General features: G+C 49.7%; 1 protein-coding gene across 1 annotated transcript in view; it reads left to right on the forward strand.

Annotated features, from left to right (window-relative positions):
- RP1L1 (RP1 like 1) overlaps nucleotides 1-17,447 on the forward strand; it is a 29,519-nt gene extending 12,072 nt beyond the window's left edge. The window contains exons 4-5 of the mRNA XM_027550838.1: nucleotides 11,433-11,527; nucleotides 17,310-17,447. Coding sequence (XP_027406639.1) covers nucleotides 11,433-11,527; nucleotides 17,310-17,447 — 233 coding nt within the window. The remainder of the gene's footprint in view (nucleotides 1-11,432; nucleotides 11,528-17,309) is intronic.
- The last annotated feature ends 1,214 nt before the right edge of the window (nucleotides 17,448-18,661 follow it).

An 18,661-nucleotide genomic window follows, 5' to 3' on the forward strand; every position in this document is an offset into this window, starting at 1 on the left:
ATTCCTAGCAGGGTTTACAGAGCCCTGCCCTGTCCTCCATGTCCTCCTGGGTTAAATGTTTAGACCTGGTTGGCGGCGGCGGGGGAGGGGGGCACTCATAGCTCAAGGCACCCAGTCGTTAATGAGGAAACCAGTTGAAGCCCCTACAGGTCAAGAGAGCACCTAGCCCTCACCACTACACCCCCACTTTCATCTAACCTCCCATCCTATCTCAGCTCATCACACCCCTCTACCCTTGGTCCTGAAATCGCTGCTGGTTGTGGATCTTCCAAACACTAGTAACCCTTTCTCCTGAGATGGTGGTGGCCCACAGTCCTAATGATGCCCCCTGACTCAGTGAGTATCTCCCCCTCAAGCCCCTCGCCAGTCCAGCTCTGGCTTCCCATCCTTTCTGCCTGCATGTTGCATCCAAACACCGACGTCTCCTCATTCCCAGCCCGCTGGTCTTTTTCCTTCCTCTCCCCAGAGGACCTCACGCACTTTTGCTGTTTCTGCTCCTTCTTTGGTCCGAGGACTCCCAGTGAAAACCCATGATCCCTTACTGCACCCCTGAAGCATATCCAGAAGATACTTTTATGCGTTAATACACGGTCACCTGCCGCCGCTTTCTAGCTGAAGAAATGAGTTCAGAGGGGAGTCACTCAAGGACATGTACTGGATAGATCCTGAAGCTATGTCCGAACCCAAACCTGACGCTCATAGGCCCGGTCCCTTCTTCCATGCAGCCAGGGCCTGAGTCAAGGCCTGACAGACTGCTTATACGCACCCCTTGGGCTGGGCTTCAACCTCCGGCTCCTCCCTTTGGATCGCCATTTCCAGGGATCACCTGGGGGAGGTTGGGCTCCACTGAGCCACACCTCTGGCGACCTTGCCTGCCCTTGGCTTGGGGGCTGACCTTCCGAGTTCACACCTTGTCCTAGCCAGCATCTCCCTACTCCAGGGCCCACCCTCCTTGGCCCATTCCTGATAAACAAAGGCGAATTGATGGTTTTCCACCTGTGGGCAGCCTGGGAAAAGCATTGAATATTTTTGTCAATCCCAGCAACTGGTGTTGCGGCATGCAGGGGCCAGCAGGCTAAACGCCCGGCAGCTCTGGGCCAGTCTCTTACCAGGATGAGTGGTCCCACCCCAGATGCCACGGGTATTACGACTGCTGCACTTTACGGCCGGCAAGGCTGAAGTTCGGTACAGTGGATTCCCCAGAGCACAGGGCCAGGGCACACACAAGCATTTCTCTCCTGAGTCCTGACTCTCCCATCATATCCGAGAAGGAATGAGATGGCTCCCAGCCCTCCCGGCTGAGTTGGGAGCACCTGCCTCAAGGCGAAGGGATGAACTGGGTGACTTCTCAAACCTTCATCATCATAGCAGTTCTGGGAAAAGACAATCCTAGGGTCAGATGCCCTCTGGTGCAATGAATGGAAGGTGGGAAGGATGAAATTTGGAAGGGACTCATTTTCTTGGAAAAGGCTGAATTCCACATCCCATTTTGTTCTGCCCTAGCTTGGCAAGCTCTTCCTTGCCCTGGAAAGACAGGCCCCAACAGGACAGACGGCTCCAGAAAATGTTGGGGACCCGGGGATAAATGGAATGCTTTGCAGATCCTCTGTTCCACCATCAAGGAGCCATGGTCTCTCTTCCCTTATTTGGTCTCAGCCTTCTAAGCCCACCTGACCATCTCAAATGCCTATCAGAATCAAACCCACAAAAGTTCTGAATTTAAGGGGTGAGGGTGAGGAGAAAAAACATCTACAGAGTAAACTATTCCCTTTTGTGTCTGGAGCTCTTCCCCCCTTCTACAAAGCTGTTCTTACAGACAGAGATTATGACTTGTGTTATGGATTCATTGCAGTCACATGTCCCAAGAGCAGAAGCTCCTTGAGATAGGGTTTCCCCATGTTACCCAGGCCTGCGTTTCAGGGCACACTACATACCAGGACCATTGGCATTTGTTCGTTCTTCTATCCAGCCTATGGTGAGCAGCTCTGCTGGGCCAGGCCACGTGGCAGCTGCTGAGGACGCAGAGATCAAAGACGGCCCCTGTGAGCCCCACTCCTTGGACCAACTGTGGCCCCTCCCTGGAGCTCAGCAGTCAGTGGGGCTGCCCTCCTGATGGACAAGTGAAAACAGAGCTGTATTCCTGTTCCGTGTGCTCAGGGGTGGCAGTGACAGCCAAAACCCAGACAGTGGCTAAGGAAACTGGGAGATGCATGGAAGTGGATCCGGTATCAACCATAGCAGCAGAAAGACCGGTTTGCCTGAGTTGTTTTGACTAGGGACAGTGGTGGTCTGGGTGTTCTCCAGGAAGAAAGGACAGGAGCCAGGATGAGGTACATTCATCATGAGCTGAGACTGGGGGTCAGGGGCTGTAGAGTAGGGGTAACAGCAATTAGGAGAAGCCTTCAGGAGTCATGTGGTGTGTTGGGGGGTGTCTTTGGGCAGGAGGGAAGTAGAGAGTCAGAGAAATGCTGCCTGGTTGAGAAGGAGGCTCTGTTGACCCCCAGGCCAATGACCCGAGAGACACCTGTTCTGGAAGGAGGAAGAGTTTTATTAGAATGGAGGTGGGTGGGAGTGAAAATCTTAGGACCTCCCCAGGAACTTCCAATTAAATAGGCTGGAGCTTTGGCCAGTACAAGGGCAAGGCATCCTCCCTGCCCCGTCTGCTCAAGCAGGACCAGAGCTCCGGTTGGCCCGGCTCAAAGCTGCACTCAGCCAGTAGGGCCCCAAAGCACAGGAAGGGACGACAGAGGATCTAAGAGAGGTGAGGGCTGCTGTCAGACTGGGGAGTTGCTGAATGGGACTGGATGAGAGAAGCGGGAACCAGCAGGACCTTGAGGTTGCATGGGGGAGGGGTCCCAGAGAGGCGTGGTCTTCTCTAGTCCAGTGTTTCTGCCTGGAGACAGTCCGGGTGGCCTTCCTGGCTGCACTTGGTTTCTAGGCCTTGGTTTCTGGCTCTGTCCCTAACTTCTAGTCCAGTGCTCCAACCTGGGGCATTGGAGGGTCATTCTTGGAGGTCTTTGGAGGGTCCAGACTCCCCTCCCCGTGGATCCACAGCAGACAGGCCAGAGGAGAAAGGCTGACTTCCCACCTTACCCAGAGATGCTTGGTTTCTGGGGCGGATGATGGTGAACTGTCGGAAGAACACTGCTGGTCTCCATCTCTCTGTGTCCCATGAGCCAGAGGCTTTCGGACCAGGAAGACCGTATACCCAGCTCCATCTTCATTCTGCCATTTTTATCTCTGTGTTGTTCAAGAGATACAAGCGCAGAGGTTCAGAGGTGCCCACGCTGGCCCAAGGTCACACAGTGGGTCAGTACAGAGTCAGGCCAGGAAGCTGAGTTCCCTGGATTCTTAGGCATGAGTTGATTCTACAAAAGAGCCTCAGAGCCCAGGCGGCGCTGCCTCCTCTGCCTGGGTGGGTGGAGAGCAGGCAGGTAGAGCAGCATCGCAGCCTAATTAGAAACTGTAGAGGTGCAGGGACACGGGGGGCCCTGCTCTCACATTAGTGCCCCCTCCATAGATCATAGGCATGCCAAGGACATAATAAATAATCTGCCCAAAGGTTTTAAAGGTAAAAATCAGCAAACCATTAATAATGTCCCCGCCACCATATATCACGCTGAAATCTTCCCATTATGCTGCTCCCTGAGCCAATTCGCATTTTCTGGGCTGTTGTATTTTTTTTTTCCACCCCTTCCCTTTCCCGTGTGTTCTGAAGCCCCTTCCCCACAACCTGTGGCCCAGAGGGAGGGGGGTGTGGAACCTTCTCAGATTTAACATCTGGGATCTATTCAGGTGTGCGGCATAGAACCCATGTCTCTGCCTACATTTGTTCTTTTAACAGATGAGGTGGAGCTTGCCTACCTCCCTGTGCCCTCAGCCCAGCTTTAAGTAGGAATAACTCTCTGCCCTCTTCTCTGAAAGGCCAAGGAGGCTTAATTATTGGGTTGGCCCAAAAGTTCGCACGGGTTTTTCTGTATCATCTTACTGAAGAACGTGAGTGAGCTTTTGGGCCAACCCAATAATTACTATAACAGAGTTACTTTGTTTCATTTTATTTTTTCCTGTGTCTGTTCCCTAAGCATTTACTTTCTTTCCTTTTTTGATTGGGGTATAGTTGCTTTACAATGTTGTGTTAGTTTCTGTTGTACAGCAAAGTGAATCAGCCATGTGTATACATGCGTGCGTGCTAAGTCACTCCAGTCACGTTTGGCTCTTTGCGACCCCATGGACTGTACGCCAGGCTCCTCTGTCCATGGGATTCTCCAGGCAAGAACACTGGAGTGTGTTGTCATGTTCTGCTCCGAAACATATACATATATCGCCTCGTTTTTGGATTTCCTTCCCATTTAGGTCACCACGGAGCACTGAGTAGAGTTGCCTGTGCTACCCAGTAGGTTCCCTATTTTATACATAGCCGTGTATCCATGTCACCCCAGAGTCACTTTGAATAAGAAAAGGGCTGATGGGTGCACGTTCCAGCCCTTGGTGTTCTCTGCAGAGAACTCGGGTCCAGCTTGAATATTTGGGTGAGTTGGATGTGTTTTTTACTTTGGAGGTAACCTGTGTTGTCAGGAGCTGGAATGAGGAAAATTAGGAGGAGAAAAGCTAAGCCAGAGGCCTGCCAGGCTGTGGTGTGGGGGTGGTATGGAGCTGTGTGACCACATGGTGAAGGATCCAGGAATGCGTCCAGCATTGGAGTGTCACCCCCATTTGGCTTCAACTTCTTCAACTGAGTTAGAAAAGACAGCCCTTTGCTGGGGCAGAGGGCCACCCTGCACGAGTCCTCTGAAGGGCGAGTGGGTTGAGTGACTCCCCAGCTGCCTCAGAGAACCGGTTTCTTAGACGCGGACACCGAAAGCAGAGGAGAAGCTCTGTGCCGACTGCTAGCTGTCTCCTGGGAAGATCCCCCTGTGGGACCACCTTGGGGGGAGGGGCCTCCCATCCCGGGTCTCTGGCGGTGAGCTGAGTGGGGTGGCTTAGATCAGCCCCTCCCCTCCTCCAGGCCCATTTCCTCATCTGCAACACCCCTAGAGCCCCTTCCAGCTCTGAGGCTGGGCTGAGTACCCTCCTTGAACTTCCCATCAGACAGCCAGGGCCGCGTACTTAAGAGTCATTCTGCAAAACGTCTTGAGTGGTCCTGGGTCCTGAGTCCTGGGTCCATTCTGTGAGCTGCCAGCCTCGGCCATTTTTGACTTTGATCGAGACATACACCTCTCAGGCTTGGGGGTTCCGTTCCCATCCCCCTCAGTCCCACAAAATAGACTGTGGGGCTCCACCACACCACCCTTCACACACAAGGGGCCGATTTTACGAAGCACAGCCTGGTTTCCTTAGGCCTTCAGAATGACCCAGTGAAGAAGCAATATAAGGTCTGCTATACCCATTTGATGGATGGAAAAACTGATACAGACAGATGGATGAACAGGGTTGAGAAATCCTCCAGTAAAAGGCCTCTGATGGAGAGATGCTCAGAAAGTAATGGACAGGAGCCAGGTTCTGAGAGCCAAGGGGACAGATGGCTGTAAGGTGAAGCTGGCCCCTCCCCATGGATGAAGTGTCCTTCCCTGGAATGTCTTGGAGTTTGGTGTAAGCCATGCACACTGTGTGTGACTGTAAGTGGGCATCACATTTTACAGGAAAGACTCAAATTCCCTAGGCCTGGAGTGACATTCCAAGTTGACTCTACAAGGGGGACTCAAAATCAGGCCCCGAAAGCCTAAAAGGAGCTGGGGACCCCTGACCAGCAGACCTGTGCTGGCCTCCTCAGGCCCTGGCAGGTTCTCCTGCAAGACCAGCATCCTCCTGTGACTGGTGGGACTTCCAGGACGGACCTCATCCTCCTCGTGTCCCAAGTGAGTGCTCCATCTAGTGCAGAGTCCCCAGGAGCAATCAGTAGATCCTGAAGAGTCCACTGGTTGATTCCTATGTCATGCCTTCCTTTATACCCACAGTTTGCCCATCTGCCACCCCCTACTCACCAATCATGTGTTCTGGCCAAATTACCAATGTCTCTGAGCCTCAGTTTACCCATCTATCAAAATGGGTCCGATGCCCACATATTTAAGTGGCTATGAGAATTAATCGGTATGATAACGGTGGATGTGCCATACTGAGTATTTAATACATCAATTATTCTTGGGACAGGTTGGAAATGAGTTGTCTGGGGTGGGTGGTGCAGAGGCTCCTGGAGTTCAGCCATGGGAGAGAAAGCATATTCCCACTGGAAGGGAGTAAATTGGGGAGGGTTTTACAAAAGAGAGTGCATTTCCTTATTTTATGTCCCTGGATACATTCCAGTGTCTCCTAGTTTATAGTCTATGGGAACTTGAATAGGATTTGTACCCTACTGTTGTGTGAAAATTTTATAAATCTCAGTTATGTTGACTTGGTTCATGGTGCTTTTCAGGTTTGCCATATCCTTTTACTTTTCTGTATATTCATTCCACTGATTTTTTAATATTGAAATTCCAACAAAAATCTTAATTTATCTACCTTAAAAAATAATTGTAATTTATAGTGGAACTATACACAACTTCACTTCTGTATTTTCCAAGTCTCCTATACATATCTTATCATACTTTTATAATTTAAAAAATAAAAAAAGGAGGAAAAGAAAGAAAGGAATTTTAGGGCTTTATTCCACTAATAAGTATGAATTATTTTTAGATCTGTATAATAAGTTCGTGGAAGTCACACTTACCCTAGAACTTCTATCGTCTACACTTTTAAATGCACGAAAGTTATTACATAAATTATCTATTATTGTAACTGAATAAAACACAAATGGAGTTACTGATTAAAAAAAAGAGAGAAAGTGCATTTGATCTGCACTTTGACGAAAGAGAGGGGCTTTTGATGGAGGCACTGGGAGCTGGGCTGGGGCGATTCCAGGGGGAGGAAACAGAATGGTCTAAAACCCAGAGGTGTAGGAGGCAGGCAAGATCCAGCATGGCCAGAGCCAGCACGTGGGGGAGGGAGGGCTTTTGGTTTGGATGCCCGGCTCCAAAAGTCCTGGTCGTCGCCTTGGCTCAGCGCCGCTGCCAAGGTGGCAGCTCTGCTGATGGAATGCACTTTCCCAAGCAGCTGTCCCGAGAGACCCTGCCCCCTACCCCGATCCCTGTCACCGTGACAGACCCCCAGCCCACTCTTCTCAGACCTTGATGGATGGTCCCCATGCTGGATTTCATACATCTCCGTCTTCTCTAGAAGCTGTGACACGAGTAATTGGTGTCACCTCTGTGGATTGCGTGCCAAGTGCTGACAAAACAGTCCCTAACAGGGAGCTCCGGGGCGCTGGGCTTGATTGTGTGGACGAGGAAACCACAGGGGACTGAGCCAGTTGACCCAGGGAGAGGCAGTTGGCCCGGCCAGACCTGTGGGGGTCAGTGCCAAGGTATCCTGTCCCCTGACCTGGAGGATGTGCCGGAATCCTGCTAAACTGGGGCAGGACAGTGTTCGAGAGCCGCTGGTTCACCCCCAAGGCTGCTCTGGGGGCTGGACACACACCTCTCTGATCATTGCAGTCCACGCTGCTCCGGGCCAGGGCAGCGGGTGCAGGGGCTCTCCAGGAGCGGTCCTGCCTCCTGCTGCAAAGGTGCTGTGTTCCCCAGTGCACGCGACGTGTCTAAGGTTAGATGAGTTTTATCAAGAATACAGGTGTTGGCAGGGGAGGTTTTGAGGAGGGTGCGCTCAGGAGGATAAAGGTCAGGTCACCTGCTCGTGACCCAGCAGACCTTACGTCAGGCCAGGCCCAATTGGACCGAGCTGGGGCCTTTCTAGCCTCCCGGGCAGAGAGCAGGGAGGGGAGGGGCCTCCCAAATGTCTCATCTTTCACAAGAGGATGGAGGCCCCACCCGGGCACACAGCTTAGCCTTAGCAGAGAGGTGGCAGGCCGTGAACCAGGAACTCACAGAGAGGCCCTGGGGGTGTGGCCTGGGAGGAACACCTACACCCGCTACCCGGTCCCTGGCCAGACAGACAGATAAACCGGCTGATGGAGGGCTGCCTGGGGGCGGGGCCAAACGTCCACCTCTCTCCTTCCTTAGGCACCTGTGCTTTAGAATTCTTCCTTAAAATTCAGCTGACTTGCATTTCTTTAATAATTAACCAGGGCTTCCCAAGTGGCGCTAGTGGTAAAGAACCCGCCTGCCAGTGCAGGAGACATGGGTTCTCTCCCTGGGTTGGGAACATCTCCTGGAGGAGGAGGGCATGGCAACCCACTCCAGTAGTCTTGCCTGGAAAATCCCATGGACAGAGGAGCCTGGCGGGCTACAGTCCAAAGGGCTGCAAAGAGTTGGACACAACTGAAGCAATTCAGCATGCACGCACTCAATATTTAGTGATGTTGAGCATCTTTTAATGTTTGTTGGCCATCTGTATTTCTTCTTCGGAGAAATGTCTATTTAGGTCTTCTGTCTATTTTTTGATTGGGCTGTTTATTTTTTTGATATTGAGCTGCAGGGGTTGTTTGTATATTTTGGAGATTAATCCCTTGTCAGTTTCATTTGCAAATATTTTCTCCCATTCTAAGGGTTGTCTTTTAGTCTTGTTTATGGTTTCCATAACTGTGCGAAAGCTTTTAAGTTTAATTAGGTCCAATTTGTTTATTTTTGTTTTTATTTTCATTACTCTAGGAGGTGGGTCAAAGAAGATCTTGCTATGATTCATGTCAAAGAGTGTTCTGCCTATGTTTTCCTCTAAGAGTTTTATAGTGTCTGGCCTTACATTTAGGCCTTTAATCCATTTTGAGTTTATTTTTGTGTGTGGTGTTAGGGAGTGTTCTAATTTCATTCTTTTACATGTAGCTGTCCAGTTTCCCAGTATCACTTATTGAGGAGCTTGTTTTCTCCATTGTGTATTCTTGCCTTTTTGATCATAGGTGTATGGGTTTATCTTCTGGCTTTCTATCCTGTTCTGCTGCTGCTGCTGCTGCTGCTAAGTCGCTTCAGTCGTGTCCAACTCTGTTCCACCCCATGGACTGCAGCCTACCAGGATCCCCCGTCCCTGGGATTCTCCAGGCAAGAACACTGGAGTGGGTTGCCATTATCCTGTTCTATTGGCTTATATTTCTATTTTTGTGCCAGTTGATACTGTCTTGACTACTGTAGTTTTGTAGGATAGCCTGAAATTAGGGAGCCTGATTCCTCCAGTTTTTCTTTTTCAAGATTGCTTTGGTTATTGGGGGTCTTTTGTGTTTCCATACAAATCGTAAAAAAATTGTGTTCTAGTTCTGTGAAAAATGTCATTGGTAATTTGATTGGGATTGCATTGACAAGTAGCTTGTTTTGAGTAGATAAGGTATCACTTCCCACCCCGTCAGAATAGCCATTATCAAAAAAATCTACAAACAGTAAATGCTGGAGAGGCTGTGAGAAAAGAGAATTCTCCTGCACTGTTGGTGGGAATGTAAATTGACACAGCCACTATTGAGAATAGTATAGTGGTTCCTTAAGAATTTAAAATAGAACTACCATATGCCTCAGCAATCCCACTCCTGGGGACATACCCTGAGAAAAGCATAATTCAAAAAGATACATGCAGCCTAATGCTCATTGTAGCACTGTTTACAATAGCCAGGACATGGAAGTAACCTAAATGTCCTTCAGTGGAGAAATGGATAAAGAAGATGTGGTACGTACATACAATGGAATATACTCAGCCATAAAAAGGAAAAAAGCTTGCTGTTTTCAAAGCTATGGATAGACCTAGAGACTGTCATAGAGAGAAAAGTAAGCCAGAAAGAGAAAAACGCATGTTGTATAATATCGCTTATAAGTGAAATCTAGAAAAATGATACAGATGAACTTATTTGCAAAGCAGAAATAAAGACCCAGCCATAGAGAACAAACATATGGATACTAAGGCAAGAACTGAGGGTGGAATGAGTTGGGAATTTGGGGTTGACTAATATACACGACTGAGACTATGTGTAAGATAGATAGCTACCGAGAACCTGCTGTATAGCATAGGGAACTCCACTCAGTGCTCCGTGGTGACCTGAATGGAAAGGAAATCCAAAAAAGAGGGGGTATATGTATACGTATAGCTGATTTGCTTTGTGGTACAGCTGAAACTAACACAACATCGTAAAGCAACTACATAAACTTCAATAAAAACGAATTTTAAAATATTCAGCTTAAGCCACCCACAGTAGGGGGCTTGGGCCTGTCTCAGAGCCCTCCTCACAGAGCCTTTCATGAGCGGCCCCTGCCCAACCCTCGACATGCTCTGAGATGCAGGATCCCGGAGCCTGGACGTTTCCAGCACCTTGCTCTGCGTTCTCTCCCTGAGGACTTTGGATGAGGCTTGGTCTCTGGTGTTAGTATCAGGAATAACATGTTGACATTTTTGTTTGTTGTTATTTTGGCTCCTCCCAAACAGCCTGTGACGGGGATGCTTCTCCTTCCTGGCGACTGCGCCACTCGCCCGCAGGGGCCTCATGGCAGGCTCCGTTGCATCCTCATCCTTTCTCCTGGCTCCGCGGAACCTCTCTTCCTTTGTTTCCCTCCACTTCGTTCTTTACTTTGATTTAGCCTCTTCTTTTGTCTGCATCTTACTGGTTGCTGTACATCTTTTTCATACTAGGCTGAACTAAGCAACGAATAAATAGACACAGACTCAGTAGCCACGGTCTGGATTTAGAAAAGAGATAAATACCCTCAAGGCACCTCATTTAGCCCCTGGACCACCTTTGTACCATCTCCAGTTCTGGCCCGGGGAGATTTGACCACACAGTCTATACACTTTGCTCCACATAAATGAAGTGACAGTGACACCTGGGATGTCCCAGCGGCCACTTCTGGCCCAGAGGCAGCTCCTCTCAGGATGACTTGGTCAGCAGCTGCAGGCACTCAGCCCCCAACAAGACAATTCGGCCTCATTCTGGACAAACCCCAAGGTCTTCATCTACTGCCCCGCTGGCTGGTTTCCCTGCACAACTGGAGTCCTGCATGTGCACCCTTCACTCTGCACAGGTAGGGTTGTTGAAGAGCCCTCCTGCGGGGCCTGGGACAGGCTGGAGAGTAGACGAGGGACTTAGAGGTCGTGGGCCTCCGGGTGGCGGAGCTGAGATCATCCCAGGAGCCACTCTGTCCTCACTCCAGCTGTGAGATGCTTACTCTTCTGCCCCAGGGGAGACTAGAAGGTCCCTTCTTGGGGTAATGGGCTTGGAGTAATTCCCTGTCTTCCCTGGCCCCAACCACAGAGAAAGGGGTTCTCTCAGGGGTGGGAGCAAGGCTGAGGCTGCCCCCCAGCTCCTTCCCGGGGCCCTGGGTTACCCCGCTCTCCATCCCACCACACAGTAGTCCCCAGGCTGGCCCTTGGGACCTGCAGCTCCTTCCTCCATCCCTCTTGGCCTGGGAGAGTCCCTGAGGCCCACTCATTGTCCTGCTCCTGCCACTTTTCCTCTGCCTCATTGTTCCTGTTATCAGCATCCTACACGCCGCAGCGGCTGCACAGGAAGGCATGGCTGCTGCTGAGGCCGTGGCTGAAGCCCATGGACAGGACCCAGGTGTCCCGGTGGCAGGTCTGCCTGCCCAGTTGGGTCCCCCAGGCTTGCCCCAGAGCCTGCAATGGGGGTACATGGCAGACGACTGGGCTCCTTGGGGGAGATCTTGGTTCTCGGTGCTTAGGGGGAAGGACAGGAGACTCTGAGCCTGCCCCACCCCCCACTTCCAGCTGTCATGTCTGGAGTCTCAGGCAGCCTCGCCAAGTCACTGCATCAAGGCCGATGCCCTGCACAGTCAGAATCCCGGGTCTGTTTCCTTCTGTTTAGGTGCAGGCCTGCCTGGTTTATTGACAGGACCAAATAAGGCTGAGGAAATGAAAGTGTGTGAAGTGAGCGGTTCAGATTAGAGCAGGCCTAATAAGGCAGATCCCAGCCAGAGTGTTTTGGGGGAAGAAGGGGTTAGAGGGAGGGAGAAGGAATCTTGCTTTTGGTCTGCACTGTGTTAGAGTATTTTAGGCTTCTCAGGAGAGCTGGGGTGGTATGCACGTGTGCTAAGTCTCACCTCAGTCGTATCTGGCTCTTGGTGACCTCATGGACTGTAGTCCGCCAGGCTCCTCTGCCCATGGAATTCTCCAGGCAAGAATATTGGAGTGGGTTGCCATTCATTTCTCCACTGTATCTTCCCAACCCAAGTCTCCTGCATTGCGGGCAGATTCTTTACTGTCTGAGCCACCTGGGAAGCCCCAGATGGTATAGATTTAGCAAATAAAGAGAAAAGACACCCAATTCAACTTGAATTTTAGATCAAGAAGGATTTGTAACATGTAAGTATGTCCCCTGCAATATTTGGGATAGATTATTAATAATAGATTACTCTTTGTTTATTTGAAATTCAAATTGAATTGAGCATCCTGGATTGTATCAGGCACCCCTACAGAAGACCTTTTGTGGGGTTCAGAATGCTGCAGGGAGGTCGTTGGGATGTTCAGACAGGACTGGGAATGGGATAGTGGGAGGGGACAGGGGAGGGCAGAGGGACCTTCAGATCTTTCTCATCCCAGAATCCTCTGGGAGAACCGCAGCCTGGAGGTGGCTCTCCAGGGCACAGGGAGGCCCCAAGTCTGAGGCCCCCAGAGCAGCCCAGGTGGGATATTTAGACCCTGGGCTCTTTGCAGCCTCCTCTGGTGGATCCACCTCCTCAAAGAGAGTGGGTACAAATAGAGAATTCTGCAGATTCGTCCAGATAATCCAGGTGGACCAAAGAAAAGAACCCAGACAGGTAGCTCAGCCAACTTCAGTCCCACCAGCGGGGACATCTTGCCCTCTGCTGGCAAGTGCTGGTATGACTGGTGTCTCTTTCAGGGACAGTCCCTGACAGAATTACCAGACATATTCAGTTTATTTTCCACTCTTCTTCACCCGCTCTGGGACAGTTGGAATTGTGGCTTTTCTGTGAAGAAAGATTCACCGTCGTGAATCTTGGTTGTTGAAAAAACTCCATTTTTTAACGCTAGCCAAGCAGGATCTTGGAGAAAAGGAGACAAAACATTCACTAATTTTGCCCTCTGGAAGGAGTGGACTCCAGAATTTCAAGAAACGGAAAGCGGTGACTGTTTCTCAGTCTGTGAGATACTGTGCCTCAGAGTCACTAATAGTGGTGGGAGCAACAGGAAGGATTGACCATCATCTTGTTCTCTGTACCAGGAACGCAATTCTCTGGGTGGTTCACTCTCTGCTGTCCCCTTCTATTGACATGGGTAATTATATGCTTCCCTGGAGCCCCTGTTTCAGCTCAAGACACCTTCAAGTAACTAAAGATCTCAGGACACAACTCTCTACACTCTGTTCCACAAACCAGTAACACAGCTCCTGCAGGTAACAGCCAAAGAGGATCGGGAGAGGCATCTATCAACTCCAGCCAATGAAAAGTTTTACTTAACGCACTGAGCACAGGAAACAAAAGGTACTTTTTCATCTTTAAGATATTTATAATCCAAATGGAAAAGTGACATAGTTGTAAGTATGAGCTAATAAGAGTGGCAAGGACTTATGACTTATGAGCAGGGCAGACCCAGGTTTTGTGGGCATCTCAACAAACCAGGGGCTTCTTAAAAATAGCCTGCATGATTGCAAATGCATAACAAGTTTCATAAGTGAATATTTATTTGGAATGAGTAAATGAATGATAACTATTTGCATACTTTGTAAGACCATGTTTCAGAGCCATTCTAGATTCACAGCAAAATAGAGAAGAAGGTAGAGAGATTTCCCATGTACCCTTGCCACTCTGCATATGCATAGCCTCCCCCACCATCAACATCCCTCACCACAGCGGAGCCTTTGTTACAGCTGATGACCCTGATTTAACACCTCATCATCACCATGGTTTACATTAGGGTCAGGCTTAGCGTGGGGCTTCCCGGTGGCTCAGTTATAAAGAATCTGCCTGCAATGCAGGAGACACAGGAAATGCAGTTTCAGTCCCTGGGTTGGGAAGTTCCCCTGGAGGAGGAAATGGCAACTCACTCCAGTGTTCTTGACAGAAAATCCCGTGGACAGTGGAGCCTGACAGGCTGCAGTCCACGGGGTCGCAAAGATTCGGACACGACTGAGCATTGCTCACCATGCAGGCACAGTCAGTGTGGCAAGTCCTGTGGGTTTGGACAAATGTCCAGTGACTTGTCTCCACCATGAGAAGACCATAAAGTGATTTCCTTGCCCTAAATGTCCTTGGCTTCCCCTGCCCAACCCTCCCTCCCCCAACTTCTGGTGACCACTGATCTTTTTATTTTCTCCATAGTTCTGCCCAAATAGCAGATTTTTAAAAGATGGAAAACAGGAATATTAGGAAACCAGAAAAATAATCCAGACAAGCTTCTGGCTCTGTATATGTGTTTATCCTCTGCTTGGGACAGGCTTCTAGTGCTTGGAGCCCTAAGACAGGTCCCCACTGATCACCACGCCTGGTCTTGTGCCTTCATCAATGGCATGGGCTGGCACTGGGGTATGCCTGGAAGCTATTTCTACACCAGAACAGTTGGCCATGTTTAACTACACAGAAGCAACTAAAGTGTGTGTGTGTGTGTTGATAAGTATGATGGACAGAAATCAGAGTAGAAACAAACAGCACTTTTGACCAATTTGGGATTAAAATAGTTTATGCTTGCAAATTTCACAAATACACATGCTGTTTGAACGAGAGATTGCTAGGCCCTTGGCTAGCCAAGAAGAACCTTGAGTCTTAACCGTTGTTGGCTCCAGGGTAAACCACCCACCATATATAAGTGTCAGTCACTCAGTCGTGTCTGATTCTTTGTGACCTCATGGACTATAGCCCGCCAGGCTCCTCTGTCCATGGAATTCTCCAGGCAAGAATACTGGAGTGGGTAGCCATTCCCTTCTCCAGGGGATTTTTCCTACCCAGGGATAGAACCCAGATCTCCTGCATTGCAGGCAGATTCTTTACTGTCTGAGCCATCACATGTAGACCAAGGCCAAATCTCAAAACAAAGTCAACATTATCCACAAATGTGGCTAATATTTTGAGAATAACACTAAGGACATCTGGTTATTTCCTGTGTTCAGAGTGTCTTGAAAGTATTTTCTAACAGTGATTCTGATGTCTGCCTGTGTTTTACAGGAACCAGGCTCCTAACCTGTAAGCCCAATTGATAATTAAATGCTCTTTATTTACCATTTATAAGATCTAGCTCTATCCCATATTTTCAGACAATGTTAAATTTAATCTGCAGTGTTCATATTAGGTCCAAATTGTGCTGTCCCAACCCTACCCTGTGCCCCACCCGCGGGAGGTTGCCATGGTAGTGAATGCTGGGCAAACAAGAATAATAGAGGGAAGGCATCTCAGGGAAGCAATTCACTCTGCAGCACCGTGGACACGAGGTTCAAAGTCAGTGACATAGAACAAGAGGAAATGTAACACAATGGGTGCAGGTTGGTTTAAGAGCTTCTTAACAAGGAAGACGGCTATGACAGGACTGAGTTGCCAAGTAGGACAGGGAGCTCTTTGTGAACTTACAACTTTCCCATCCATCAGGCTGGTCGAACATGGTCTGGAGGAGATGGGAGAGGCAGCTAGATGACCACTCTTAAGAGCATCAGAATTCTTTCTCTCATCGCAGGCTCATGCTTGGATATTAGGTAAACAGTGCCCTCTACTGCTAAATGGCTTTCACGACAGCTCACAGGGCAATGGTTCCCTCCCAGGCCGTTTCCAGGGAACCTTCCCTGGGAGTGGGAAAAGGTGACAATGATCATTTGCTCCATAAGACCAGAGTCTTCAACCAAAATGGAAGTTTTGGTCTTAGATTCGGATTCAAGCCTCTGATAGCGTGGACTATGTGGCCCTTAGAAAACTCTCAGTATCGAAATAGAAGACTGTTCACATTTGTTCAAGTACACAAGCTCAATGTTTCTTACCTCTTTGGATTTGGTGGTTTGGCTGGTGTCTGTAGCTCACCAGATCAGTTCTTTGCAAGCAGAAAGGAAGGCTTTGTCAATTCAGAACTTGTTCTAACAATCAAGCGTTAAGCACTTCTCTTCTCCCAGGACCTCCAATTTTACTTAATTTAAGAGAAGTCCAGACCATTGGCTCATCTCCCCCAGGAAACCTAAACTTTCTTCTGAAGATGTTTGGAGGTGACAAACACGTGTGCGTGGTGATTTGGGATGACCCAGTCATTTGAGATGAAGCCCTTTGTCTACATTTTCTGGTGCCTGGGCTTTCTGGGTGGTGAGGCTGCCACTTCCTTCTCACCGGGGCTTTGAGAGGAATGGTCACTCTTCCCACTGCCCCTCACTGGGAGGCTGGGGGGCTGGGGGAGCAGGCCAGCCTCTCCTGAAGCTCTGCATTTAACCAGCGATCTGAGCCCAGGCTCTTTGCTTGTCTCATCTTCACTCTTCCTCTCCTGTAAAAGGAAGAAATGGATTAACTCAGTGTGGTCTACAGTATCTGCAGCTCCTTCTGGGATCCACCAACCCCACTTCCGTCTCCTTAAACTTCTGCTGAGATCACTTGCTCCTTCAAGCGGAGAAAGGGTCCCAGCCGTGTTGGTCTAAGGGATCTACTGCATGGTCTAAGGGATCTACTAACAATACCCTGATGAATCTACTGACTGGTCTCTCTGCAACCTGTGCTTGACCATCTGAATCTAGGGTCCACCTGCTCCTTCCCAAGATGAGGATGGACAATGTCAAGCAAAGCCCTTATGCTCTGTGGAAGAAGGACCACTGTGCACACGCTCCCTTAACCGCTGGAGATGCCTTGATAAGCCATTTCCCTGGCTTCATTGGTGACATCAGGTATGATGCCTAAACTCATCTGTGTTTATATTTTCAAGGTTTAAAGATAACCAGGAGGCTCTACTGCCAAGGAACCCAGCGTTGTTCTCCATTGAGAATTACATCCCAAGGGGCTGCAAGCTCATAGGGTCCTTCCAACTTCAAGGTGGCACCCCCTCCCTCCCCTCCAGGAACTTGGCTGAGGGATCCTGAGCCTTCCAGGAGCTCCCAGCCAAGCTCTAAACAGGTGATTCTCTGATATGCCAGGAGGCAGCTCTCCCTAGAGGTCTCAGACTCCATTTGATTTCTTCTCTAAGCTCCTTGGCTGCTGAGGGTTGGAGAGGAGGCTTGAAAAAAATTGAAGATGAATCCATGATCCTTAACCAGCCTAGAGGGGTTTTTGAAAACTGGGCCTGGGAACCAGCTCAGAAGATAATAAATAATACTGACAGACAGAAACAGGGCCGAGTACTCCCTTTGATCTTCTACTTCCTCCATAGGGGTCTTGGCGCCTGGGTCAATGCTGACTTGAGCATTTGTTCTACTGTTTGTGCCCCAGTATGAAAACACAAACGCCAACTTCCTTCTGAACACAAGGCCCCAGGAGAACGGGAGGAAACTCTCTGGGGATGGGCCCTACTCGTCCCCTCTCCCCCACCTTCAGGAGGTTTACATCTGGGGAATCTGGGCACCCTAATCTATGCTGAGAACTTGGAAAGTGAAAAGCCAGGCTTAATATCCTGTGCCTGCATGCACGCGTGTGCACGCACACACACACACACACACACACACACACCCCCGTCTGACTGTAAATACAGGATTCAGCCTGCAACAGAAACAATAAGAGCTGGATTCAATGAGGTCCCCCTGGCGCATGCAGTGTTTAGGGTTTTGTTGGGACTCTATTGTGTAGACTGGAGTTTCTTAAACAGTAAGACAGCAAGCAGCTTCCTGTTATGGAAACAGCCCAACCCTGACATTCAGAAAGTCAATCTATACAGCAACTGGATAAACAACCAAGATAAGGATCAGCCATAATGGGCACAATAGCCCAAATGGGATTGCCCGGAGAAAAGAGGCTGGCGCCAACCCAAGCAGCGCCGGTGAATACAAGCCATCTCCCGCTCAACAATCCCCATTCACCGCGCCCCGAGCTTGTGCACGCCGCCCTGTACACGGCGGCCAGGCGTGTGCACACACAAAACCAAGACTATTTATAGCTATTTATAGGAGGCTGTCTGGGAGCTGTGTGTCTGGCTCCCAGGATGACCCCTGATGGCCGGCCTGGGCACTGCGCCAGGACAAGTGTCCCCTGTCTTTGCTGGCATGGAAACCAGTGTCCTCCTCCTGTCCCATCCCTCATTAGAGTGAGCTGGTCCAAGCTGGGGCTGGAATCCGGGTCTCAGCCTGCCCTTCTGGAAGGGGCCACCCTAACCATGTGCTCAGACTGCTCTGCTCTGTTTCATCTGAGAACAGACATTGCCTTAGGATTAAGGAAGATGGGACCGCAAAACTGGCTATTTTATGAAGTATCTGATCACTGGACTCAGCCCCTTGGCAATTGCCCAGCTGGGTGCTGTGACACCCATCCTCTGTCCCTACCCTGCCGAATTGCTCTATCGCCAAGAGGCCCCTTCCCATCAGCCTTTATTCATCAAGGGTCCAGCTAATGAACCTGCCCTGAGCATCATCAAACTAACACAGAGATGACCCACAGAGAATGATCTGAAGGTTGCCCAGCTGTTTGACCTGGGGGGCCCTGGAAGGCCTTACTGACCCCAGATCTTATTTCTTCATGTATTTAAATGGAGAATAGTTGCTTTATAGTGTGTTCGTTTCTGCTGTACAACAGCGTGAATCAGCTAAATATATACATATATCCCCTCCCAGCTGAGCCTCCCTCCCTCCCCC

The sequence above is a fragment of the Bos indicus x Bos taurus genome, chromosome 8 (assembly GCF_003369695.1).
Source record: "Bos indicus x Bos taurus breed Angus x Brahman F1 hybrid chromosome 8, Bos_hybrid_MaternalHap_v2.0, whole genome shotgun sequence".
In the NCBI taxonomy this organism is placed as follows: Eukaryota; Metazoa; Chordata; class Mammalia; order Artiodactyla; family Bovidae; genus Bos; species Bos indicus x Bos taurus.